The 26,802-nt window shown below is 50.6% G+C and overlaps 9 protein-coding genes across 9 annotated transcripts; 4 read left to right on the forward strand and 5 right to left on the reverse strand.

Annotated features, from left to right (window-relative positions):
* Positions 1-1,508: 1,508 nt before the first annotated feature.
* MRS44_000076 (uncharacterized protein) lies at positions 1,509-4,041 on the reverse strand (the record flags this gene model as incomplete). Its single annotated transcript, XM_065624181.1, has 4 exons — positions 1,509-3,711; positions 3,761-3,798; positions 3,854-3,880; positions 3,937-4,041. 4 exons carry the CDS (start codon positions 4,039-4,041, stop codon positions 1,509-1,511), a joined length of 2,373 nt encoding a protein of 790 aa, XP_065479631.1.
* A 218-nt stretch (positions 4,042-4,259) lies between these two features.
* Positions 4,260-5,240, forward strand: MRS44_000077 (uncharacterized protein; the record flags this gene model as incomplete). Its single annotated transcript, XM_046276949.2, has 1 exon — positions 4,260-5,240. One exon carries the CDS (start codon positions 4,260-4,262, stop codon positions 5,238-5,240), a length of 981 nt encoding a protein of 326 aa, XP_046129804.2.
* Positions 5,241-5,480: 240 nt separating this feature from the next.
* MRS44_000078 (uncharacterized protein) lies at positions 5,481-5,905 on the forward strand (the record flags this gene model as incomplete). The annotated part of the gene is made up of 2 exons (XM_065624188.1): positions 5,481-5,656; positions 5,803-5,905. 2 exons carry the CDS (start codon positions 5,481-5,483, stop codon positions 5,903-5,905), a joined length of 279 nt encoding a protein of 92 aa, XP_065479632.1.
* A 280-nt stretch (positions 5,906-6,185) lies between these two features.
* Positions 6,186-8,252, reverse strand: MRS44_000079 (uncharacterized protein; the record flags this gene model as incomplete). The annotated part of the gene is made up of 1 exon (XM_065624192.1): positions 6,186-8,252. One exon carries the CDS (start codon positions 8,250-8,252, stop codon positions 6,186-6,188), a length of 2,067 nt encoding a protein of 688 aa, XP_065479633.1.
* Positions 8,253-8,775: 523 nt separating this feature from the next.
* Positions 8,776-10,893, forward strand: MRS44_000080 (uncharacterized protein; the record flags this gene model as incomplete). The annotated part of the gene is made up of 1 exon (XM_046276948.2): positions 8,776-10,893. One exon carries the CDS (start codon positions 8,776-8,778, stop codon positions 10,891-10,893), a length of 2,118 nt encoding a protein of 705 aa, XP_046129802.2.
* A 3,126-nt stretch (positions 10,894-14,019) lies between these two features.
* Positions 14,020-14,775, reverse strand: MRS44_000081 (uncharacterized protein; the record flags this gene model as incomplete). Its single annotated transcript, XM_046278767.2, has 1 exon — positions 14,020-14,775. The coding sequence occupies one exon, from the start codon at positions 14,773-14,775 to the stop codon at positions 14,020-14,022; it is 756 nt and encodes a 251-aa protein (XP_046129801.2).
* Positions 14,776-18,227: 3,452 nt separating this feature from the next.
* MRS44_000082 (uncharacterized protein) lies at positions 18,228-20,789 on the forward strand (the record flags this gene model as incomplete). The annotated part of the gene is made up of 1 exon (XM_046276947.2): positions 18,228-20,789. One exon carries the CDS (start codon positions 18,228-18,230, stop codon positions 20,787-20,789), a length of 2,562 nt encoding a protein of 853 aa, XP_046129800.1.
* A 1,623-nt stretch (positions 20,790-22,412) lies between these two features.
* Positions 22,413-23,024, reverse strand: MRS44_000083 (uncharacterized protein; the record flags this gene model as incomplete). The annotated part of the gene is made up of 1 exon (XM_046276946.2): positions 22,413-23,024. The coding sequence occupies one exon, from the start codon at positions 23,022-23,024 to the stop codon at positions 22,413-22,415; it is 612 nt and encodes a 203-aa protein (XP_046129799.1).
* Positions 23,025-23,291: 267 nt separating this feature from the next.
* MRS44_000084 (uncharacterized protein) lies at positions 23,292-25,218 on the reverse strand (the record flags this gene model as incomplete). Its single annotated transcript, XM_065624212.1, has 5 exons — positions 23,292-23,409; positions 23,469-24,043; positions 24,091-24,255; positions 24,307-24,871; positions 25,040-25,218. 5 exons carry the CDS (start codon positions 25,216-25,218, stop codon positions 23,292-23,294), a joined length of 1,602 nt encoding a protein of 533 aa, XP_065479634.1.
* Between the last annotated feature and the right edge of the window lie 1,584 nt (positions 25,219-26,802).

The following is a 26,802-nucleotide window of genomic DNA, read 5'->3' on the forward strand; positions in this document are numbered from 1 at the left end:
TGTACGCTTTAAAGTCTCGACAACTACCGAGACATGTCTAGCCTTTGAACTGCTTTTACTATAAATTCCGACAAATCCGCCAATGTCTCAAACACACACGCTCCTCCAGGACATTTCCCATCGTTAACAGCATCGTACCTCGATCACCTCAACCCGCAATCATCCCCGTAAGCGCTCTCTACCCCGTGACGCTCAGACATGGACCGTTTGTCTGCCACCGCGAGATCGACGCTGCACGAGATGGCCCTGATGCCGTGACGTTGCATCTTAACGGCCGAGAGTTTCGCCGGGGACGGCGCCATTTCACTTCCAGAACCATTGCAGGCGTCGGCACCGCATTGCCGGGCCCTGACGTCGGTGGTGTTATCACCCCCTGTCAGCCCCCTCGTGCCATTTATGCCAATCACGATGGCCCGTCAAATACTGGAGACGCGGCGCTCCAGAGCCGCTTGATGACAAGACTGGTCTTGTGTTCCCCGGATCTCCACAGGAGAAGGTCCGATAGAATCAATAAGCGCAGCAATGAGATGCAATGGTTCATTCAGTCAAGGGGAGAAGCTTATACGTAACCATAGAGCAATTGGTCCGGGGAATGAAGGAGCTGGTGAGATGTGCACCCCTGTTGACAAATGCTGCTTCGACCCGTGACCACAAACAGGCATTGTCGGTGTTATATCCGAGTTGCGTCCAAGGCGACCAAGCAAATCATTTCTCCATCGAGTTTGCGGCTATGGCCACGATGCCAAGTTCTTGGCTGATCATGACAGGGAAAGGGAAAACAGGCTGAAAGGAAAGAGGAAACAAGACTTGGTGAGCAAGGTCGATCAAGGTGTAGTGTCATCTGCGCCAAGGTGGCCCCGGTCTGCCCAAGAAACCCGGTCCCTACACCAATCTGCCCAGGCAGTAGTAGCCTTTCCGTAGGGTAGTCCCCAATTCTGCATCCACGATGCTCTTTCCCATCATCTATCCCATAGTGACTCTTGACACCTAAAGAACAAGATCTGATGTCTTAGATCAACAACTCCAACTTGGTTGACATGAGGAGAGGAGTCCAGTGACCCCAGAGTTCACCGTACTCGCCCTTGAGCATGTAAGCATCACGCAGTCACCGACTTTCCGAAAAACGTCCCCGCTTCACAACCGTAGAGAAAAAACATTTGTGCGATGGGTATTATGGAGTTCCAAGGAGAATTCAGGCACCCGACCCGAGAGTGGGCAGCCAAGCATTACCAAGAGATCAGGCCACCATGGACAAGGATCAGAGATTGAAGGTGGTCGGCCCCGAGCACCATGATCGTCCCGGCCGACCTGTGGACCTCGGACTTGAGTGGCCTACAGGGGTAAATACGTCAGTTGATTGGCACGGCTGGATGGCTGGCCAGTCGATCGTCTACGACAACATCATTATTCTCAGTTCATACACCAGGCCACAAATCCCGAGGTTCATAAGTTTCTAGAATCTGAACGGGGGGCAGATGATCACCGACTTCGTATCCCCATCATGATTCCTAAAATGCTGTTCTGCCCTGTTCCCCAAAACCTCCCATAAACAACTCCATATCAGACCATTCAGGCATCGTCACGTCCCCTCCTGGCATCAACTGTGTCATGGAACCTTCAATCGTCCCAAACCCAGGGAAAGGCAAAAAGTCTATCAAACCCTCCATGGAGCCAAGTGTCATCGCTTGACCAAACTCCGATTGAGAGGTATTCATTATCCCGAGAGCATGATGGGTTGTGATGTTGGATCCTGGAGGGGGCGAACTAGGCGCTTCATTCGGGTTGTTGGCACACTCGGAAAACGTATCAACAACTTGAGCAAGTCGCTTCATGGACCCTGATTTTTCGGTGCGATTTATCACGCCGCGGAGTATCGAGACGAGATGCCTGATTCTGGTCTGCAACGAGGCCTCTCCATCGTCGACATCTTCAGTGCTCTCGCCAGGACGGAGTCGGAGTAGTCGAAGGATCAAAACCATGGCTGAACAATAGGCGTAGAATATGTCTAGACCAGAAAGACCGTTGATGACATCAAAATGGTCCAGTAGAATGATCAAGTAACTCAGCTGACAGGCATGCTTGACGCACACAGAAGCATGTAGGGGGATAGATGGCGCTGGCGATTCCGCGGGGGACTTTCGCGTTAAAGCGACGTCACGAAGAAGTAGAGGTCGCGTTGCCACGATGGCAATGTAGTGAAACTGGACGTGTAAAAGAAGAACAGCGCGAAGTTGAGCACGCGTCTTCCACGCCAAAGACACCTTGAGGTCCTCCATGTCCATAGCGTTGGCGTTGTCAGTCAGACCCGAACCCGAACTCTTGATCCAAGGAACGTCAAAGCCAGGGGCCTTGCTAATCTCGCTTTTCCATGTTTCCAAGGCACTCATAATCTCGTCAAGGGTAGGTGCCGAAGAGATACGAGTCGTTCCGACGTGAAGAAGGCGCGTCCTTGCGAGGATGCCTTGAAGCTTGAGTGACCAGGACACAAGCTTGGCATCTGTACCGATGCCGCCATCGACAAACCCTTCCCTTGGAGGAACAATCTCGACATCAAGTTCTTGCAGCCCACTTGGTCGACCAAGACTTGAAGCCAAGAACTGTTCAAAAGAGTAGAGGGTGCAAAAGACCCATTTCCGAATCTCCCTCTCAAGAGGCCGGAAAGAAGAGCTCATATCAGATCGATGAAGACCTAGTGCAAATGAGATGCGGGTCGCAGTTCCAGTGATATTCCAAGCCGCATTCCTCTCATTGTTGTTGTGCAGAAACAATGCCAGTAACAATAGCACTCGCACATTTGTGAGTGAGCACTTGGAGATGAATTGTGGCAGCAGAGCTCTAGCAACCGTGACAGACTTTCGTCGAAGCGCTGTGTGGTCAACGCCTTGGATAGTTCTGTCCGCAATAGAGCCAAAAGCAATCATCATGTGAAGACAGCCAATCCAGCCCCAGTCTGGCAACGGACGCCGTCGGGATGGTCCAATTTGAGGATGTCGTCGAGCTTGTACAATGTACAATTCGTACTCATCCTCGAATGTTGCCCGGTGAAAGAGAGGAAAGTCATCGTGGACGTTTTTAAAGTATGATTGAATTAGCTGTTCCAAGACGTCATTGGATGGGAGTTGTCTCAGTATCTCATTCATGTCCGCAGTTGGAAGGCGGGTAAAGTCGCGGGCTATAGCAGAAGTGATTGAACCAGGCGAAAGTTCATCCTGGGGAGCTGCTTCGACAGCCCCTTGCTGGCCTGTAGTATCGTCGTCTTGACCATCGGCTTCAAGAAGGCGAGAAGTGTTGTCCTGGGTAAACCTCGTGGAGCCTTCACGACCGGGAGACTCATGAGGGCTATTGTTGGCATCGACAAGCTTGCGAAGCTGGTTCCAAAAGTTGAGCGTGCCCGAAGGACCGATGTAATGCTCGTGGCCAGAAACATCCTTGACCAGTGAAGCCTGAGGTTCCTCGCTCTGCGACTTGATCCCCGTTGAAGAAGCATCACTCTCTGTAGACTGAGTAGTGACAGCAGAGGCATCAGGACCGGTTGGAGCGTGCTGAGCAGGCGATTGCACGATATTCTCAATAGCAACTTGTTTTCGGTTGGGGTCGGCTATGTTGGGCATGTTGTATCCCATTCGCCGACCCAAGTTTGCAAGATCATCGACTGTATCGATTGTCTCATTTGGAAAGGCGCCTTTGACGATGGCCTCGAGACAGCGATATCTGCTATGTATCAGCAACAGATACAAAGAACTAGACTTCAGTGACTAACCTATCACTCAGATCATCCAAGCTACCATAAAAACGCGTCTTTCGTGGTGCCGTGTAAGAGCAAGTCGCATTATGCTCTAGGCACGTCACGCACCCCGTCCCAGATGGAGACAGAACACACCTGCATCGTCGCTGAACCAGTCAATCGAATCCCTTCCCGCCAAGGAGGATCCATACCTTGCGACAGCGGTCACAGCTCTGAGCATTCCGCTTCCGGAACTCGTCAGGAATCCGCCTTGTCCGCCTCTTGGCAGCAGTCGAAGTCTCGGATGCAGCATCCATGGCTCAAGATTGTTAAAGGAGTCATCGAATCGATGTCACCATCCAAAGGAAGCACAAGTTTGACGATGAGGGGGCAGGGGTTCATCGGAAGCATGCTTCCGACTATATCCGTCGATTGCATCAAGATGAGTGCGGGGATGGGCGATGACGTGATCGCACTAGCCAACCTCCAATAGGAACTGGACTAACCAACTCTTACTTGGACCTCCACTCTCGTCATGTTTCGTCGTATCATCAATTCAACTCCTTCGAAGCTGTACTATCCTAAGCGCAATCACTTTACAAGGCAGTCCAGGATGGCCAGCACCTTGACTCTCCCCGACTCTAGGACACTGGCCTACGCGCTGGACGCCACGCCAAAAGACGGGCCACTGGTGGTCCTCTCCAATCCCCTCTGCGCCTCATTCTCACTCTGGGACCACGTCGTCAAAATCCTCAACGAGAATGGCTTCCGCACTCTACGATATGACCAGCCTGGCCATGGGGGCTCGTCTGCGCCAAAGAATCTAGATGCCACCTTTGACTCAATGGCCGACGACGTCCACCATCTGCTGGAGTCGCTGGAAATCAAGAAGGTCGATTCATGGATTGGTGTCTCCATGGGTGCATCGACTGGCATTTATTTTACCACCAAGTTTCCTAACACAGTCAGCAAGCTCGCCATCTGCGACACAATTGTGTCGTCACCTGTTAACGCTGGCGTCGAAGATCTCTTTGCCCAAAGAGTGGCGGCCGCCAGAGAAGCTGGCAATCTTGACACGACGATCCAGGGTACAATGGAACGCTGGTTTGGCAAAGAGTGGCTGGAGAAGAACCCAGAGGAGGCTCAGCGGGTGCAGACCCTGATGTCTAAAACGACCGTGGACGGCTTCGAGACATGCTGTAATGCGCTCAGCAGCAAGACCTTCGATCTGCGACCTCTTCTCGGAAAGGTCGGCGAATCAGTGGATGATGCGGTTGTCATCGTGGGCCAGAATGACGCAAATCTGCCCGAGGTAATGGCAGAAATGAGAACCAAGATTGATGAAGGATTCAAGGCAGCAGGCAAGGAAAAGCTCATTTCTCTGTTTGTCATCAGAGATGCCGGACATGTGTGCTTCATCGATGGGCTGAAGCAGTTCACGGATACCATTCTGGCGTGGTTGACGGCTGATAAGAGGCGTCGTGAGATTGAGGCTCTCAAGTCGAAGCAATCGTAGCCAAATTGAGGTGATTAGGTGAGATATCTATCTAAAATGAGTAAAAGTTATGATTACCATATTTATTATCTTGTGACAAAGACTATCTACTTCTTACCTAAAACTAGTAGAAGATAATATAATATGATGGGCCTAGTAGACCGTGGAGTCTTCCCTCTTTAACCTGCCACCACGATCATCAGCTTCATCAGAACCATCAGCAACTACTTCTTACTATTCAGATTTCAATTATCAATCATAATGGCCAACGATGCGCAAAACTTGATGGCAATGGGACTACCAGGTCCAATACCTCTCCCTACAGAGCCCCTCTCCGAGACAAGCATTTGGGCAAAGGAAGCCGCCAACTTGACGATCAGCATTCTCCCGCTCACCACTCAGCAACAATACGACGCCCAAAGAATAGCGTTCTTCAGGTCAGTTATCCCACCAAGGGCCGGGCTTCAACTGTATCAAAAAACATAATATTGACATACCTATTATAACATTATATCCAAATGCTAACACAGGGGCTTTTTTTGTTTGGTTTTTCTATTGCCCGCAGTAAAAGACTCATGCCTAGCTGCATCGTGAAGGTCCTTTTACCCGTCAAAGGGTATTTAACTGCTCTAACCTCCGTACGAGAAACGAGAGATGAAGAGTACGGCGAGGAACAGGTTGGTTAGGGCTTGAATATAGCATCTCGGTGAATTGCCAACCTTTCGCTGATTGGCAACACGACATCTTTGAACACAATGCAATATACTCTGATATATCTCTATATCTATCCAAGAACCACCTGCGAAAGCTGCTTCTCTCTACTCTCCTCCCACCAACTCTCCAGAACCTCGCCGGATGCCAGCCGATAGGAAACATCTCCCCTCCTCTCAACCCACAAAACAAAGTAACAATCTCGCGGGTCCATGCCGGGTATTCTCGTTTTCCCTAAAAAAGTCAGTCGTCTCCTCATATTCTTAGGTAGAATTTTTGCAAACTTGTGCTGCCTTCATCATCGCCCCGCTCGATGTCATAGCCAAGCCAAGTAGACCATCCCCTAGCGAAAGCCACGAGCTCCAGAGCGCCTGGTCTCTTTTTTTCGTCCATGATTTCCTCGACACTTGCCATGTCGGGCATTGTAATTGAAAGAATTGTGCTGTTGCCTTCCACAAAGTGTATACGCCGCTCATAGTCCTCGGCTCGGAGAATTGTCGTCTTTGATACCACCAAGTGCGCTCGACCAGTTTCACACCACAAGTACTGTGTTTGATCACTCAGTGATGGTGTGTCCGCCCAGTTCAGAACCGGCGCTGGATATTTGAAACCATGTTGGGGACTCAACTCATGAGAGAAGACGTTCTTTGGTTCACCACCGGGAGGGTAAAAGTCGTGGGGATGATGTTGTCGGTCGTAATCCTCCATCTTCCACCCATGGGGCAGCTGCGCTGAGGCATTTGTTGTAAAACTGGTTTTATACTTGTGCCATTCAGATCTTACTCTCCTTCTGCTGGTTGAGTCCGGCGTCGCCATCGTAAACCATTCTGTGACGGGCCCCCGGAAGCCAACCTTTTGCTCATGATAATTCCACGGCCGCATGACTTGAAACTCGGCATCCTGAGGAAAGTTGACATCGCCTTCCCAGCCTAGCCATGACCAGCTTGGAAGTCCATCTTGAAGTACATTCGCTGCGGTTGACCCTCGTCTTCTCTGGATATTGGAGTAGAGACTTGCCCAAGCCAGAGATATGTCGAAAAAGAACTCGGACAATCCATACAGCAAGCCGCCGGGGTGTACTCGATGAAGCATGGCTTGTATCCCTGCAAAAGCTCTCGGTGCATCTTCCTGCATAGTCAATGCCTTAGTGTTGAACGTTGAAGCCATTGACATGAAATCCCAGATACTCGGCGAGGGATCCAGAGCCGACTCCTTGGTTCGAGACATTCGACTCCACTGAGTATCAGCTTCTGGATTAATCTTGAATGTCTCTTGCCATCGGGCGCATTGGCATTGCCACACCAGAGGGCCGTGATTGAAGACTAAGCGTCGACGGGAGAAGAGCCACTCTTGGAAGGTCCATCCACGCTGATGATAAGAGTACTTGGTTCCCGCGGTAGGGTCCTGGGATAGGGGCTTGGCTATCAACTTGTTGCCATCTGCTAGGTTGTAGATGCGCATGTCGAGGTCTCTCTCTGGGGAGAGGCCCTTGAGACCACGGAGTCCAAATTCCGCACCACATCCAGTCGCCGCCATGACGCAAAAGGTCGAATTCGCGTAAATAAGCTGCATTTGGTTCAGATTCCGACCAAGACTTGTGGGGTCATCTTGGATAATACACAGGGCATCAACCCAGAGATATCGTTCGCCTAGTAATCTGACAATATCTATGGTGTTTCGAATAGTTTCTGGCAGTTGGCTTGCAAACTTTGGCACGCGTAGGGCCCCGGGCTGCCTCAACTCGTCGAGTGCGGCCTTTGTGTTCTTGAGATTTCGACCAAGGCCCCAGGTATATGACAAGGCAACGTAATCCACTCCCCTTCCCGGAGGAGATACAATGCAGTCATCAACCACGTCGATGAACCATTCGGGATCGGCAGGCTCGACTCCTTTCAGCCAAGGTGGCTCACCGCATTGTGACTGGTGTGAATTCTTGCAGGCGGAGAACCAACCACGAACGATATCGAGATCGATCCACTTCGGGTCAGGCAGGATTCCCTGTCCAGGGTGATCGATGGAGTCTCTCGGTGAAACAAGGTCCATGTATGTCGTAGAGACATTATCAAAGATGATGTCATCCTCAGGAGTCAAGTGCGCCAGTCCCAGCCGGACACCCGTCTGCTTCCCTTCCTTCTTTATAGCCAATAGCTCATTTGGAAAGTCGGTTATTGGCCTATCAAAGTTGGCGGCGCGACGGAGGGACTCTGCATGAGGACAGTTGCTGTTCAGCACTGTCGAGACTTCTCCCAGGATCTCTTCATCCCATTCTTCAAAGCCAGCAGAGTAAATATCGATGATGGTTTCACAGACGTCGCATGTCATGTTGAAGATAGGCCTATTGCTACGCGGTTAGGCAATTATCGACAAATAATTTAAAGTCATGCTCAAACTTCCTAGAGTCGCCCTCAGTTCCTTACCTATCTGTTGATAGCGATAATATCACGCATGAGGGCATTTTAGTGCCAAAAGTAAGCAGCTCTCAGGTATCCCCGCCGATACATTTCGCGTCACGTGTCTCGAGTAGCCCATCAAGGACCAGGGTGTTTACAATGATTATTTTAAATACCATGTCACTTACTTTTGGAATCTAAAGACGAGAAAACAGTAAAAAATGGACCTATCTAGCCGCCTATTTCAGTACCATTCTCTATGCAAGTTGCAAGAGCAAACAGTCCATCGCCAAGCCGTGGCTGAGCATCTTGACGCTATGAGGCTGAGCTTAGGCAGCACCAATGCATTCGGGCAAGAGGACGGCCTTCAGCAACCCCTCATCATCGCTTAACCAAGGTGGCTTGTCCGAGATAGATGCTGTCACAACCCGTCACGTCCAGCCCGTCGAACTACCATGGACCGATCCTCACCACAAGAGAGGGAGCTGCTGGACAAGCTGGAGGGACAAAACTTGACTCTGGGCATGGACGGTTACGAGCGACCCCGCGCCATCAAATACAAAGATTTGTATGCCTTCTTCCGACCTGTTATCGACGGGGACGCTTCTAGTGCCTTCTCTTCCTCATCCGAAATATCTCTTCAAGAAGAGCGAGACAAGGACACGAACTGCGAAGCGGATTGTTGGCTCAAGGCCAAAGAAGTCAAGGCATTCCTCGCAAAGGACTCGCCTGCAAGGCCCCGTTCGGAACCCTTGCATGAGGCTGCATCTGGAGCGGAAGCAGCTGCGAGGCTGTACACGCCACTAAGTCATGGGTGGATTCGGGTTGTCGTACTCGATCCAGGAGAGGGAGACACGCCACTGCAATGCACTCTTTTGCCCGAATTACTATTCGATCCATCCCGAGGCAAAAGAAGGCCTGGCGATGTGAGAGATGCACGGTTGATCAAATGGACTCACTACGAAGCCGTCTCTTACCACTGGGGATCACCAATCCTCTCGCGCATAGTTCTCTGTCGCGAGGCTAGACTTTCAGAAACGGGCGAGGCTTACGAAATTCCCGAAGTGGCCATGCCCGTCACGGCCAGTCTGCACGAGGCGCTACGATGCCTAAGACTAAAGGACAGACCCCGTCTTCTCTGGATCGACGGCTTGTGCATCAACCAGTACGACACCGCAGAGAAGAATCGCCAAGTCAAGCAAATGTTCGAGATTTACAGGTTGTCTCGAAGAGTTGTCGTTCATTTAGGCACGGCCACGAAAGGCACACATATGGCAATGGTGTTCCTGGACTATATAAACAGCGAAGAAATCCGTAAGTTGACACTCCATCGGGCCCATGAGCCGGAGTGTATCGAAACGCTGCGGGTCATATACGCAGGTCTCTATGAGCTCCTTTGTCGGCCTTGGTTCGAGAGATCTTGGATAAGACAAGAGATCATTGGGACCAGGGGCTCCATCGTCTGTTGCGGCATCAAGACCATCAGATGGACCGCCTTCAAGCGAGGATATAGGAGGCTGCGGTCACTCGAGGCAATTCTGGAGAGCCACCTTGGGGCTGACTTCAAAAAACCCGCACTCCTGCAACCCCGAACGCAGATCTTGAAGGGGCTGAAAAGGAGTTGGTCAGCCGGCGAGCCCATGATGCGTGCAATGGTGCCATCACACAGCATCTACAGCAGTATAGCAGGCGGGATACTTGAACTGCTCGTAGTAAGCAAGTTTTCGGAGGCGTCTGATCCCAGAGACAAGGTTTACTCACTTCTTGGGCTGGCACGCCCACTAAGACGAGCAGAAGGGACATCGCGTGGCCCAGAAAGCACGTCGGGATCCAACCCAACGCCAACGCTGGAACTGCTATCCTTCGAGGTCGACTACTCCAAGAGCCTTACCGCTGTCTATCAGTATCTAGCAAAGTTCATCATCAACGGCACAAAGAACCTGGACATCCTCGCTCTGATCAGGAGGCCTTCCGATCAACCACGTCCGCATCAATTCGCATCCTGGGTTCCTGACTGGCAGTCTTGTATGCCGAACAGCATAGTCAGCATTGACGACCAATTAGTTCTTATTCCCCAGCGTCTACCGGTAGACTTCCTCGCGTCACAGCAGTCCTACGAAGAAGACGACAACCTCCACGTTTCTGGCTGGCACGTTGCGAGCGTCATGTGGCTGACTAGCTACACCGCATCCTTCGAAGAAATGAACAGAATAGACAGAGACTTGCCCCACGACTTTAAGCTCGAGGAGTTTCACAGGGTTCTCGAAGAAATGGACACTCGAGATTGGTCTCCGACGGATACCTGGCGCTATTGTCTTCTCGATCCTGGACGTATCGCGCTTGTCCCTTCTGCGGCTGATGTAGGGGATTCTGTCTTTATAGTCAAGGGATCCCGGTTTCCACTTCTCATGAGGCCGGTATATGAGTTTTATGGCCAAAAGGGAGCTACAGTGTCTGATCTTAGATGGGAATACGTGGGAGTTTGTCTCGTGTGGCACTTCTCCATAGCGGTTGCCGTTGAAACCTCGGAGTTGTTTTCCGCTATATCCCCAATGGAACTGGTAGTCGTTTAAACGCCGAGGTGGAACGAAAACACCCCAAGCCTAAGGTAAAGGATCTAGTTGTGTAAAGGTGTCAACTCAAATCTTAGTGAGGAGGAGGCAGAGGATCTCGTTCACGGTCTCAAGACTCGAGCCAATGCTCAACAGCTCGGCCAGCTTCGAGGGAGGGTTTATCTTGATTAAGTTGGCGCCTGGGCGATAAGTTTGGCGGTTGAATTTCACTGACTGAAATACAAGATCTCCTGTGCTTCTAGGATAGGACGCATGCAGTATTTTGAGGTTCCAGACGGCGGCCAAGTCCAGCTCATCCGGTCCACGTCCCAGCGCATTGTTGCACTTGATTGGTAGTTGCGCGATTTAGATGCATTGCATTGCAGCGTCGCGTTCAGAACTTCACTTTATCTACATGGATCTTGTCCAGTCGCGGCCCAGAATGATGCTGTTCAGTCGAGAATGGATGGATCGGAGTAGTATTTCAGCAAGGCCAATCTCATCAAATCTGGGTTGCTATGTTGACGATACATTGGATATCCATTACAATTACTCCGTCCACCTTCTTTGTGCCGGAATGCAGCAACAGACTCTGATGTCACTCATCCTTCTCAACGTATCGCATGAGCGAGTATATACAAGACCCATCCCGGGACGTCCACATAACAACGGTCACCATATTGTCGTATGACTTGCTCCCTAATCCTCCCTTGACATTTCATTGTCGCTGTTCTCTTCGCGAACGGGGCAACCCCAAAAAGAATCCTTGTTGGCCATTAAAAACACATGAGATAAGGGTCGCTTTCGGTGTGTTAGCGACGATTTGGGTCGCGGGGTGAGCGAAATGCTCATCGGTGAGTTATGGCGGCGGGTGGAATAGCCCGGACTTGATGAGTCTACCGCGGGTGCGCCTCAACCGGACAAGGCAGAGAGAATAAGTAGGTGAACGGGCGGGACGGGTAGATCGTGGTCGAAGTGGATGAGAGGATCGGCGTCGTGGGGGAGGTGCTGGATGGTATATGCCTGCTAGGCTCTTCAGCATCTCGGTCATTTCCTGACCATTCTGTACAGTTGCGAGGTTTATGGAGGCCATTGTGACGATGCGTGTTTTCTCAAAGCTGCAAGACTCTGGGCAGAGGTCTCGCTTTGACCTCGTTTAAATAATGTGAATTGCCTCCTTGAAGCTGAGATGGCACTAATCTTGGCCACGCAACGCCGTTTCCGATTCCGGATATCAGGACCGAGAACCATTGGCTCTAGCAGAACCACTCGGTCTTGGATAGAACCAACAGCACGTTACATTTTGATCGTCTCTCATCCTCTACACCTTGGCAATTTGTAAAATAAAGACTCACGTGGCATTCTTCTCATGCGGGTTAGTCCATAGTTGCTCCTACCACCATCACCCTCGTGTTGCTTCTCGCTTGACTGCAGTGGGACCTGGGGCATCCACACGACTTGGCTTGGACTTGGACAACTTGCGCTGTCAAGTATTGCTATACTTGATTGGCTCATCTGGCACGGCACGGTGGTTGTCCAACTTAAACCCGTCGGGCTTAGGCCAAAGGAGTGGCTACTTAGGATCGTGCATGGAAACAGAAATAGAGCAAGACACATACTTTGGGGATATGAATACACATGTCGAATCAGCACCCACCGTCAATAGTCTGGCTTTTGCCGGCTTCGACCCCATCACAACCTTGCTCATGTTTCCAAGGGACGAGACGGGTTGCCCCCAGGGGCTGATATCATGGCTGAATGGGATATCCAGTCGGTATGAAGGTGAGCTCCGACCTGACAGACACGCATTTAGCTTCATCGACGGTAAAGCAGAAGGCCTCATCGAGAACGACCTGGAACAATGTTCACACGTTTATCGAGCCCTGCGTGCCAAAGTCCCAGGCCCGTTTTACATTGATGACGTTTTTTCGAGACCCGCACAGCGTTTTACAACTTCATGTTTGCCGGCAGCGTGCATGGGTTTTCATGGACGATGCTCGACACTATCCTCACCAAGACCTATCCCGTCACTTTCCAACTCTGAAGCAACTCCGGCAGCAGCTTGGGCGATACGCGCTGATAGGCCACCGCTCTGCCCGCTCCATCCATCGTGCTGCCCTGCGCAGGCAAAAAACATGGCACAATGGGCGTGAAGGGTGGTTTATACCAGCCATTGATAGGGGAGGTTCGGAGGAAGACCTTGACCCTGGAGAGAATCAGTATGAGGGGCGTTTCTTTTCTCACACAGCGATGAGCCGTTGAGCATATTGCAAGATTGACGGGAAATATGTATAGAATAAGAGAAGGCATCCTCGAGCAAAGATTCGGTCATAATAGAAGGCGGATGAACCATAGGAGGAGCTTGAGAGCTGCAGGGCACCGAAAAATCCGGTGTACGCCAGGGTGGCATATGACGATAAGCTACAGAATGCCAAAAGGGCGAGGTAAGGTGTCAGAGCCCGAACGGCGTCGTCTACCACGTCATGGACGGATTGTACTGCAATACCGATGATGATATATGTATCCGGGTCCAGAGGGACGTTGTAACTGTTGAGTTCCTCTTCGGAGTTCTAATCTATATTGATCTTCTGGCTTAGTTAACCCCTCAAGGGCTAGGCTTTAACGATAATAAAGAACATACTATTAATCCATCATAGTATTATACCCTGATACTAATGTAGTGGCCTTTTTATTTTTATTTTATTTTTTCTACTACCTATAATTAAAGGCTTATGACCTCAATACCCGGCTTATTCTTCTTTACGCCGTATACGCAGGGCTTGCCTGCAGACTTAGCATGAGCACCGTTAAGGCTTAGTAGCTAGGCTCACTTGATCGTTGGCAATTAGCATGAGATAGTTGCTCTCTAGAGCACTTAAGCTTTCGGCGATAATATCTATGAGATATTTCTAAGTATATTATGCTCTCTGTAGAGAGTTATTTCTTGTGTTATGGATAATTGCTTTCGGCGGATAATATCTATGATGTAAAGGTATTTCTAAGTCCGTTCGCAACTCCTACTTCAAGCACTCCATCACGTTCCTGTATGAAGTCATGCATAAGAGGATGGTATTATGTGGAACTCTCCAGTTGTCTATTTGCTACCATATCCTCAACTCCACTGCTCTCTCAAAACTCCTGAGACACCTAGTTGCACTCGTGGTTCTGGTCATCTGAGTACAGATAGTCCTTCTGGATCGTGATTCCAGCGTTGGTCCAAGTCTTGCCACCATCAGCAGTCTCAAAGCCGTCACTAGTGGCACCAGTGAGCGAGAGGGTGTTGCCGTAGTTCGGGTCAGCCGCAGACAGGTGGACGGTGATGTTCTCCCAAGTGTAGCCTTGGAGGGTACCGCAAGACTGCAGATAGCATTCGTTGGCTCCGTAAAACACGGCGGGCTTCATGCCAGCGGCGTTGGTCTGTGTCGAGATGACCTTGCCTCCAGAGGAGATGGTCTGCTTGACCTCTGAGCCAGCCACGAGCTCAAAGTCGAGCTGAATACCATTCTCAATGGGCAGGTAAGGCTGCCCGATCTGACCAGAGGGCGTGTAGGTGCTCGCAGCAACGCACCACTGGTTGTTTTCCGTCTCGCATCCAGTCGCTCGCTGATCCGGCGCCCAGTTCAGCAGCGGCTGGACAAAGCTCTCCTGAGCGACGTCCTTTCCAGTTGGGTCATCCTGAATGCCGATCCAGAAGGCGAGTTCCTCGTTACCACCAGTGGTAGCGTAGCCGCATGGAACGGACGGCGGGACTAGCGAGTATGTAGCCTTGGTGATAGTAACCCCATTCTTGGTAGGTCCGGTGTAGAACATGTTTCCAAACTTGTACTGGCCCTGCCAACCAGCGGCATGGGCACCGCCAGTGGCGGCAGAGAGTAGAAGAGCGGAAGTGACTGAAGAGCGCATTTTGAGTGATTCCTTTTTCCACCTGGGTATCAAGGGAATAATGTACAGAGAATGAAACGAACGTATTTAGTGAGAAACGAAAGATAGTGGACAAAGGTCTTGGCTCAGCAATTCACCTTGGGATCCCTCAGTTTTATTTGCCAGATGTTTCAGAAATGACCCGGCTATGCGGCTCAGGGGCAAGTTGAAGTTGGAAGGGCCCCCCAAGTGATTGGCCATCATGATTAATCTCTGGTGATTATAGATATATCTGATTCGTGGGTTAATCCACAGAATCTATGCCCTAGCATTTTCCGGTTGCAACTGCTCGTATCGAATTGAGGGGAGCGCACTAGGGCCATACTACAAGGATCAAGACCCTCGTTGATGGGACCAGTTGTTTCAATCTCAAACCGGATTAAGATTGTCCCAAACTTTCAAGCAGTTCATGGCATGAGTTGGGATTTGTAGGTTGTCTCGTGGTCCAAGAAAAAAACAGCACACCTCCCCCCTAATACTCTGACTTTTTCTAAGGCTAATGATTATAAAAGTAAGATCATAGATAAAGCCTTTAGAGTATAATTAATTTATTTTATATTTTTGTTTATTTATTTTACTCCAATATCTCTCTCTGTGGCTCGATGAAGATCTCATTGCCTCCACCGTCTGCCGTCTTTTTCCCAGCCCGAGTAGTTGCATTAGTCTCATTTCTGTTGGGTTGATCTGAAGCCCCAGACCCCTGGCCGCATGGAGCCTGTTTGACTAAGTAGGTTGTATTCGACCCCATCGACTCATTATAGAACCCCTTCCGTAGGCAGGGGAGATGATCCCATGAGAAATGAGGACTCGCCACAACAAGATCCAACTGCCGGCAAAAGCCCCACGGGACCATCCGTGAGAAGCAGATTTCACTCCAGTGATACTTTTTTGTCTACATATGGTTATGGTGTTCTACGGTATTGGTATTTAATGCCCTGTATTGATAACTGTGTCCTTATGCTGCTGTGGCTGACGGTCTCGTTTACAATGGCCATTGGCGATAATAATAGTAAAATACTTCTTTGAATATATGAATATGTTCTTTAGAACAACACATGCTCAAACAATTAACGACGCACACAATTAGCCCGAAATAGAAACCTTGAGCCAAAAGGGAAGATGTTGGTGTTCATTCCTCATACCAATTCTGTTTGTAGGGGTCTAGTTTTCTGATGACTACAAAGAAAGGGCCACGGCATTTCCGACAAAGACCGTCTCCAACGACCTAGCTAGGGCTGCCAGTTCACCGAGTTTAATCCCTGTCCTGGAAAGGTGCCTAGAGGCCGGGGCTCCCCTTGATTACCGCTGGCCATACATCATCCACTTTAGAAGTCTGGGCTATTATGAAGACTTCAGGCACTGTCAACCTGTCGATTGGGCCGAGTGGTCCGGACAAGAAGAGGCCCGGAAACGGCTCGTCAGCAAAAAGCTACATCCGCCTGGGATGAATTCCCCGAAGAAAGGGACAGCAAAACTGTGTACATACCCATGAGTCAGCGTCTTGTATTCGACGTGAGGATTGCTGAAGGCAGCTGGAAACCTGTCCTGTGTTGAGTGAGAGAATGTGAGCTGAGGAAACCTTTCTACCCACATTGCTTCTGCCATAGCTCAAAGGTAGAGCGCTCACTCATCTTTCCCAGGCTGACACACATCCTCAGAGAACAATCCGAATTGAGGGGGTCTTCTGCCCATCTCGCCGCTTGGATAGCCCGGATCTGGTTCGACTTGCTTTTCTGTAGTCCAGACCCGGCTCGACTCCTGGAGACCGGCTTTTTCGAGAAAAAGAACCCAACGCAATGGGGGCTTCCTCCTCGCCCGCCGAAGCCGGATGTCTTTGGACAACCCTCGTTTCTCCATACCGCTCTTCAGTTAGTCGACCAGTCTTTCGCTGAGTTCGTTTCCTACGACGGTCCAAAAATCTTGGGTATTCTTCTCAAGTCAAGGGCAAATGCTACCTATTTAGCGTCCGTATACGCCAGCATGCTCGAGGTCCTGACGAATAGCAGGCTAGATAGCGAGCGTATCCGCTCCTGTATCCGCTCCTTCTTGAGCTACAACTCCGATGTTCTTTGCGCTCTAAAAAACTCGAAAGCCAACACTATGACAGTACGTCGGTTCCGCCAATATGTTTCTGGGCAGCTCTCAAGCCATGCCTTAAGAGATTGGGCCTTTCCCCAACATACCCGAGGATACTAGAGAGGGTGAAAGCGGGCATGTTGCAAGTTTATCGTTGAGCAATTGCAATCGGCTAGGTGTCTTGCTCTTAGCGGCTCACCTTGGAATATCTAAATATATGAGCACGCAGTTTCTTTATGATACCTTTTTTGCTCAGTTCTAGAATAAACTATACATAGTCATAATATCAGGATTCTTTCCCAGACGATTTCTCAGAGTACCAAGGCCTGCTTGAGTGATATATAATAATTTACTTGGAGGTGAACTGGCGGTGGCTGACTAGAATACTGGTTCAAGACACCGAAAAATACTAATAGTGATTTTCTTATTTAACTGATACCCGACTTTCTTTTGTTCAAATGCGTTGTTGGTTAAAAGGGCGAAAGATATGCTTGCTGTTGAATCGGCCCTCAGCAGCAACCTGCGACTATACAAGTCGCAATTAACAAACACCTAGAGGTCTGTACGCTTCTACATCAAGGTGATTCGTCATGACTCTTGCGACCTGTGCTTGGCTTTGCGCTTCGCCTTTCGGAAGCTTCCATATCAAACCTTAACCACATCCATCAGTGCATGCACAGTCGACCCGTTCACGCCCGTTCGAATGGATGGGCTTAACTTTAGAGTCCTTTTTTTTTCTCTTAGTCTATGTTGTATATTAGTTCCAACTTCATGCCTTTTTTGTCTCGTAGCTAACTCATTGTCACGTAGCTCGCCTTCTTCATGGCCTTTGTTCCAACCAAACACCCCAGAGAGGGCCATGGTTCGCACATGCAGCTCACATCAACATGAGAGGGCCGGACTCTGGCCAGGGCTGGCGCTTGTATCTTTGACCTGTCGCGGGGATGCATGGCACACAACACGATCCTCTAAGGCCTGCAACTGGCTTGAGCCAAATGGCTCTTGATACTTTCATGTTAAGTCAGCCTAGGCATTTTTCGCCCTGACTCCGCCTCGAATGGCTGGCTGTGTGGCTGAGCGGCTGATTGTTGCGGGGGATAAATAGGATCATGTGCTCGCTTCTACGCTGAGCAGAGTCATTCCTTCCCCCATGCCTTTGGACGGCAGCTTGCCGACTCGTTTACTAAAGATTGCCTCCCTTTTTGTCCTTCCAAGTGTCCTCCTCGCGTTGCCCATCCTCTCATCTTTACTATCTATACTTTAATAGGCCACTATCCTCTCCTTCTAGTTTTTCCGCGTCTTTTTCTTCTGCCCTATACCTTCAGAGACCACCTGTGGTTAAAGCCTGGGCAGTGGCCATGACCACGCAGTCAATCGACCTTGACCTCTATGAAATCGCTGTGATCTTGCCCCTGAAAAGGGACTATGAGGCAGCTGCCAAATCCCTCGACCAAGTCTTCCTCCGATCCTTCCTTCAGTCCACCGGCGCAGAGTGTACTCTCGGTAGAGCAGGGCTTCACCATGTCGTCCTAGTCACCGGGCTCGACAACATCAGTGCCGCAGATTCTGTGGCAGCCGTGTATCCCAATTTGCTTGAAGCATTTTCGTCCATCCGGGTCGGGTTCTTGGTTGGAGTTGATGCCATCGCGCCGTATGATGGATGCGCAAAGGCTGGTGATGTTGTGGTCGGATTACCTCAGAGCCATGAATCTGGAATCGCGCACTGCGACCTTGACAAGTCTCGAGATCAAAAGCGCCTGTGTATCACAGGTAATTGGGGCAAGCCCCCCGGCTTCGTTCAATCAGCCGTCGACCACACACTGTCATCCCAATGCCTCCCTACATGGTATGAATATCTTGACAAACACTCATCCACAATCGCGTGTCCGGATGAATCTCTCGAGGACGATCCAGCTAGGAATCAAAGGGGGTTAAAGGAAGTCGCTCCCAGTCTGAATTCCCCACCACGGTTCAACTTGGCAAAATGGGCGCCAAATGTGATCAAGGGGAGGATTGGGACCTCAAACCAACCCCTGAGCGGCTCAGAGCTTTTCCACAATCCAGCAGACGACGATGGGATTCTGTGTTTCGAGACAGCGGCAGCAAATCTTCAAGGGCCGCTACCTTTACTCGTCGTTTGTGGCGTTGGTGAGGCCGACACCCCATCTTTGCCAAGGGAACACGCTATAAATGCCAGCAAGGTTGCCTCTGTGTACACAATATTCCTCGCAAGTCGTCTCGACGCTCTACAGCTGACCAGGAGGCGTCGTCTCAGTAAAATATATCACCATCGACCTTTCTGTTTGGAACGCCCTGCATTTCGCCTGCTTCGCCTTGAGCGGGGGACTTCTCTCCCGATACAATGCAACATCTTCCAGGCGTATTTGGATCAACCCGATACTCTCATTGACTACGAGGCCCTTTCGTATGCTTGGGGGAACAGCGAGAAATCTGAAGTCGTCATTGTTGATAAACGAGTCCTACCTATCACCGAGAACCTACATATGGCGCTTCAGCATCTACGGCAAGAGGATATAGACAGAATACTCTGGGTGGATGCCATATGCATTGACCAAAGCAACGTCGCAGAGCGCGGTCACCAAGTCACATACATGGGTAGTATCTATGAGAGGGCAAACAGTGTCATCGTCTGGCTAGGCTCAGCCAGTAAGGATGCTGGCTTGCTGATATCAGCTCTCAACATGCTCCAGCACCAAACCTCCTCGCAAGCTTTCCGGACATCAAAACGCACAGATGCTAACTGGAGGGATATCTGGGACAAGATTCAGGAGAAGCCCTCTCCTAGTCAAAGGGCTCATCAGCTCAACTCTGGACTTCAAGAGTTGACTAGAAAGTCTTGGTTCACCAGGGTGTGGATTTTGCAAGAAGTGGCGAAAGCGAGACGGGCACAAATCCATTGCACCGCAGGAATCGTCGACGCAAAGCTCTTTGCCCTCGCACCATGGCTTCTAAGAGCCCGAGTCCAACCACAGTCTCAAGCCATCCTCGACATCATGCCTGGACCATCAAGGCAATCATCGTGGTGGAGTAAGGAACGAACACTCCGGGAATTGCTATGGAGATTCCGGGAATGTCGGGCTACGGACCCCAGGGATCGAGTCTATGCTCTACTGGGGATTTCTTCCATTGCGGATGAATCGATCAAGCCTGACTACGGCAAAAGCGAGCGCCAAGTCCTATGGGACGTGTGTGATCACCTCTTTGGCGGCTTGGAAGCGCCCGTTGATCTATCCCTCATCTACAGCATTGCGGAGTTACAGGAAGAGCTTGGCATCTTGTCAGTAGCAGTCCTGGAACCAAGGACAGCGAGGTGGATATCGCCTGATGAGCTTGAACGCTCCTTGAATCGCCGAGGGCATGCCAGATGGGCCAAAGGGATTCGGAAACTCGCTGGTTCGGGTCTGGGAACATCATCGTTGGCCTTTCTGCTCACGAGGTTGGATGCTGCGCCTAATGTTGGTCCCAGACTTCTCCACGAAGGTGTTCCTCTAAGAAAGGATACCTTAGCTACTCTTTTGGATCCTAAATTTACAATAAATCTGGACATGAACAGCACAAGTCTTATTGCAATCCGGGTTGGAAAAGACACTCTGCATCTCCTATTTCAAGATGGCAACCCTGAATCTCGGGTTTGTCGCTCTATCCTCAATGAGGCAATTCTCACTGGAGAAGAGACCTTCTCCTTCAGTATCAGCAGTTTCAACCCTGCACCCAAGCGATTGAAAAAGTTCCTCTATGACTCAATCCCGGATACTGAAACCTTGGAAGAGCTTCCTATCTCAAATTTTGAAGCCTCGCCGGAGAAGCTTCTGGATATTAGACCCCTAGCTTGGTTGATGATGTTGAATAGCTTGTCGTCTTTTATTTTTGGAGTTGTATCAGCGTGGGAGTCGACGTAGAGTGATTGAACTAGTCAACGAGAATCCAGCTAGACAGGAAGCGTTTACTTGTTTTATAGCGTTCCGTTTAACGCAAAAGTTACCTCTGAAGTCACATTGTCTTTTACTGGGGTGTATTCTCTGCCTATGAGGGGAGAAATAATAGGATAAAAAGGAAAGGAAAGCCGCCTCATCACTTAAAAACTAAGGAGATCGGTTTGCTCAACTACCTATACACCATCCTCCAACTCGCCAATGTTCATCATATGTCTATCAGGCTGAACCAGTGCCAGGCATCCTCTCCCGATCTATCGTTTACATGTTATGCTCATCGCCCATATTATAGGTCCTTGCCTCATCGTTATCGACAAAGGCCTAGCTCAGGGGGTCAGTATCCTGGAAAAGGAGCGGGGGCAGGTCTGCGGGCTCGGCTTCATCCCGGCTGGCGGTGTAAGACGAGAAGCTCGAATGCATCTTGAGGTCTGATGTCACGTCCGTTGAGACGCTAGACTCCAGAAGCTGACTGAACCGTTCCACATGGCGTAGCTGTCCAGCTTTCGAGACATCACCCTCGACGATGACGATGTGGTACGGACCATTACTCGGACACGATTTCTCAAATTCGACCGCTTGCCCTTATACATGTCTCTACTATCTGAGAAGGCAGATGTCGACTACCGGTGATACTAGGCTCCGGAGGCGATGAGGAGTCCAGCCTTCTGCTTGTTGGCGACAATAGACCCTTCTACAGAGCCGGTCGAGTTCCTTCAAGTGAAGAGGTTACTCGCATGTTCCTCTGCTGTGACAGACCTTATTAATGGGCATGAGCTACCTAGCCGTCAATCCGTACTCTCCGTCGTACATCTTGTGGCTTTCCAGGACAGAGACCCCCTCGATAACGTGGGCAATTTGCCACCCCATAATATACACTAAAGGTCCGGGTGAAAAGCCATCTCATCATACGAAAGCGCATTATTTACCGTCATGTATGCAAAATTTCATTCCAATCCTCGCTCAGGGTGGTTGTACATGCAACGTGTCGCCAGCGAGAAGCACGCGAACGCCTCGAGGCCGAGCCGGAGACGCGACGATGAGTTCCGAACACGCCACCTCAATCAACACGGTGAATTCTGGCCTGACAAGCACACATGGTTTTCTTCAATAAATGAATACGCCGGCACCTCTGATTTATCAGCAATGGAGGGGAGCGATGTGCAACAACCCGTCCAGCCTTAACACGAATCCTGCTGCACACCTAACCTTGATGAATATCCGCTGTCAAGTTCTGTCTGTATAATCCATAATATCTAGTCAAGGGTTTCTTACGAAAGTCTAGGGTCGTAATAAAAATACAGTCTAAGACGCCGCTAATACTCTCGTCCTTATGACCGGAGCTTGACGAGACTCCTCTCAGTCCTCATGACAAAATGACACGCTTCGCCTTGATAGCTCTAGCACCGCCTTCCTCCGTGGTAGGTTTGCGTTTTAGATATATTACATTTATTTTTGTTCAATTATTGCCATTCTATCTACTTAGGCAAGCTTCTGTTGGTCCTAACAATTTAGAGATACGCATCTCACGATACCATCATCTCAAGAGCATAATAAAAATTAGGTAGCGGGGATCTACTAGGCCATCTCAACTCAGCCGGGTACATAAAACTTGGTCGTTCGCTCAATTCTTTCCTTCACAACATCTGAATCCTCGCCTCCGAGCACGGCAGCCTCTCCCCAGGCCTCGCTACACTTGGTCAAGTAGGTCTTTGTCTCGTCTTGACCGAACCACTCAGGTCCGACCTTGACGCCCTTGAGATGATACGCCAGTCCAGCAAACGACATCTCCCAACCGACACCTCCTGCTCCAGCGCCATACTCTTCCCAATGCTTGTTGACGGGCGCTGTGTGCGATAGCTTGAGGCGAGACTGGGCCTCGTTGACTTCGCTGATGCAGACCTCGACCCAGCTGGTGCTGCCACCAAACTCCCAAGAGACGCGAAAGTTTGAAGGTGGGACACACTTCTCGATAGTTCCGCTGGCGTTGTTTTCGACCTGGAAGCGACCGTTGACGGAGAAATCACCCGAAACGGGAGAGAAGAACTGCTTGATCTTGTCTGGCTTCGTGCAGGTTTCCCACAGTGTCGGCACATCAATGTCGAAAGTCTGGCTGATGGTGATGATGCGACCTTCATCTCCAGATTCGAGAGCAGTCTTTTCGACGGTTCTCGAGACGGATGCCAGTTGCTGATTGAGGTCCATGGTGATGTTGATGTTGGTCTTTGAAGCGGGTCACGGTGATTCACGATGGTGATGTTTGTGAAGGAGGCACGATGCGGGGCAGCGTGAAGAATAGTGAACACACTTCTTATATGATTAGGCAAAGTGGCTGAAACACAAGTAGTCTACCTAAACATCACCGTACATAATATGTAACTGATAGATAGCCAGCCTGGAAAGAAAACACGCTTCAATTCTAACAAAACAAATCTATGCATCTAGGTCTAGTAGTCTATACCCTCAAAACACTCAATGCAACCCGCTCTCCCCAGTCTCAGCCATGTGCTTTTGACACTTGAGCATAATGTTGAGCTGATCGCTCACGTCCTGGAGCCGGCCCAGGACCTTTTGGTTACCATCGGTGAAGCTGAGGATCGAGTACGGAACACCGGTGTCGTCGCAGAACTCGCGGATCATGAACTGCACCTTGCGGAGGTTGTGTCGAGGCACGCGGGGAAGAGGTGGTGCACGGCTTGGAACTGGAGACCGCCGTGGATGAAGTCGAGCCAGGCTGGGCAGTCGACGTCCATGGTTGTTCGGAGTTGGCGCTGGGCGAATGACTCGCTCTCGCCGAGGTCGATTGTCGACATTCCCCAGTGAGATAGAGTGATTTGCACATGTAGCGGCATGGTAACAATGTGTGAGACGAGAACAAAGACGACGCGGGTAGTCCAGTCGGGAAGTGCACGCCAGAGAAGACAGTATCCGAACAAGAACCAGTAACAAGCCATGAAAGTGATCTCGGTAGGTCGAATCCACCAGGCCCTGCTCTTGCCGAGGGAAGATGACTTTTCCGACAGGACGTGCAGCCAAGAGAGGAGGTACAGGTTGAAGCGGGCGATGCCCATGACGGGATAATAAGTGAAACGTTGGTAGGGAACGAGAAAGTCGGCGGCGGCATCCCAGACAAAAGTAAAGTTGTAGTAAGTCGAACGAAGGGACTTGAAGAAAGAGGGGCAAGTAGCAAAGAGAGGAACGTTTTGGATATCGGGATCGTGTTCCTGTCTTTGTCAGTACAAGTCGAGCCTCAATGGTGATGTTGACTTACAGGCTGGTTGGTGACAAGATGGTGAACATTGTGGCTGCTCTTCCACCATCCGATAGAAAGACCACAGCAAAAGTCGGCGATAAACATGCCAATCAAGGTGTCCGTCACAAAGTTGGAAGTAATAGCCAGATGGCCAGCGTCGTGGGCAGTAAACATGATTTGGTGCTGCAACAATTAGCAAGTCAGACCACACAAGTTGAGATAGCGACCACATACCCAGAACAAGCCGAGAAACACGGCCGACGTGATATACCACTGGTGATAAAACGTCACGGCAAACAGCGTAAACAAGGTCGTGTACCGGAGCATCTCCTTGCCGTACTCAGTGTACGGACAGTTGTAGAGCCCCTCATCGTGGATCCTCTGGTGAAGGCGCTGATACTTGCGAGCGATATCCCTCTGAACCTCAGGGTTAACAGAAGGATACGTAGCAGAATCCCGCTCAATCTCGCGGGAGATGGCAGCATTGGCCACCCTCAATGTAGCAGAGTGCTTAATAGCCTTGGCCGAAGGCTTCCGGGCCATCCGGTGGTGAAGCCCACAGTCCTTGTGCACAGCATCATCACCACAGCTGCAAATCGACGACGCAGAGCTCACGCTGTCGTCCACACTCTCATCTGTATCCGAAGCACATGACGCAACGCTTGAGTCTGACAGCAGCTGGTCTGCCTCTCTGCGAAAGATGCCGCCTCTTATTGGTGGTGTGCGGTTGACCCAAGACCCTTGCTTCCGGCCGATCCGATAGGGTCTCATGGACCTTAGAGTCGCTTCCGAGTGATAACTATTCCGGAAATCGTTAGGAATCTTAGAATAGAAAGCCTCCCCGCATAGGGAAATAAAAATAAAAATGTTGTCCCAGGTTTTCGGAAACGATTACAACAGTCCAATCAGGTGTCGTTCGTTTCAACCTCAACTTCAGCCTCACAACACCGAGTTTATCACAACGTACGCTTTGATCTCGTCCGTGGCATCTCTCCCCACCATGTGAAGAATAGCCAGTCGTCCTCCAGGGTGCTTGTCCATCCAGCCGTCAAGCTTCAAGACCATATCCTCGTATATGACAATAGTGTGTCCGTCGGCGATCATGCCCTCGACCGCGCGGGCGGTCAAGATCTGGTCACGACCCATTATCGCAGACTATATCGCAGTTCGACTCGTGTTTCGCGGGTAATATTCGACCGAAGGAATGAATTCGATTGTAATGTAATTCGGAAAAAAAAGGTCGATGTCGAAATGAAGGGGACAAAAGGAGTGTCTTGTCTAGGTCGCACAAACTGAGCACAAATCGGGACAGAGCTCACCAGAACATGGACACCAAAGTAGCTGGCCCTCCCACGATATGTATCCCTCTTTCTCTGAGCCATTTGCCCCCGTCCAGGGGGGGCTTAGTGTGCCATGGCTCAAGAACGGCGCAGCTCGCAACCAAGTCGAACCCCCAAGCCAATCGACTCTCCACCTCGAACGATGGCGCGTCACGTCTCGACTTTGCCCACCGGGGGCAAATCTCTTTCAGGGAGATGAGCATCGTCGTGTCCCTCCCGTCTTTTGCCCCCTTTCCCGATGGAGAAGGAGCATGAGGGCGTACAGCTAGCAAAAAAGACCGACGGACCCTCGTTTAGAGACAGGCTGGGGCAGGCAGACCAGGCTACGCCCAGACCACACTCAATTGGCAGAGGGACAGCAGAGAACTGGCAACTGGCTCCACGTGGAGAAACAGACAGGACCCTGAAACGAGACGGCGGGTGGATTGCCTCCAGCAGGTCTAGACCGGCAGTGGCTTGTGGGCGGGCTGCAAGTCTATCGACAGGACGGCGAGCTAAGGCTAGCCATCCGACAGGCGTCGTTGGCTGGTGTAGTAGCCAAGACTCTCCCCAGACGGCGCAGTAGAAGGGGGGTTTCTAGAAGGAGAGCTTAAAGCGATATGACTCTCCGTGTGTGTGTCCTCCTGCCCTCTCTATCTGTCCTTGTGTCTTTTCTCAGTGTCATGGGCGATTCAGTTGTGGATCAGAGTCTAGTCTCACTAAGCGGCGAAGCTCTCTCGCCGAGCCGAAGCTGACGACGGCCCTGCATACGCGTACGTGCATTATCCGTGTATAATAAGCTTCCCCGTAGGAGGAGGGAGTGAATGCGAGATGCGAGATTTGCGAGAAGAGTACGAAAATCCGTCGGACAAGAACGAAACTGCGCCCCCTTGGGAACGACGCACCAACGGAACGGAGCCAACCCCCTTGCTCGGAGCTTCAAGTCTAGCCCCCGGGGTTCTCTTAGCGCGGTGCGCGTACCCCAGTGGTCACCGAGCTTGTTGGATTGGCCTTGTCAAACCTGTGTTGTACGCGTGTTCCAGATTTTCCAGAATAGGGGGTGCGGGTGCGGGTGCGGGTGCGGTCCCAACAGATCTCAACTGAATCTCGGCGGTTACATGACTTGCGCAGAGCCGAAATGTCTAACAGGTTACGTACATAGGGGTTTTATTCTAAATCAAGATATGATTCCTCCTGTGTCCATCAGCCCAGCTAACTGGTCAGGTCGCCAGTCGAACCATGCTGCCGCGCCATTCCATCAAATCTCTTGGTACCTGCGCCGTGCCTCTCTGTGGTCTTGGCCGTCCGTGTCTAGCACAAAAGCTAAGCTTCCGGGCGCATACTCCAAAGTGACATGCGCGCATTTTGATCAATCTGAGTGGTGCCATTCCCATCCCATGGCGTTTATTCC

The sequence above is a fragment of the Fusarium solani genome (assembly GCF_023522795.1).
Source record: "Fusarium solani strain SB1 chromosome Unknown bctg00000000, whole genome shotgun sequence".
Taxonomy (NCBI): domain Eukaryota; kingdom Fungi; phylum Ascomycota; class Sordariomycetes; order Hypocreales; family Nectriaceae; genus Fusarium; species Fusarium solani.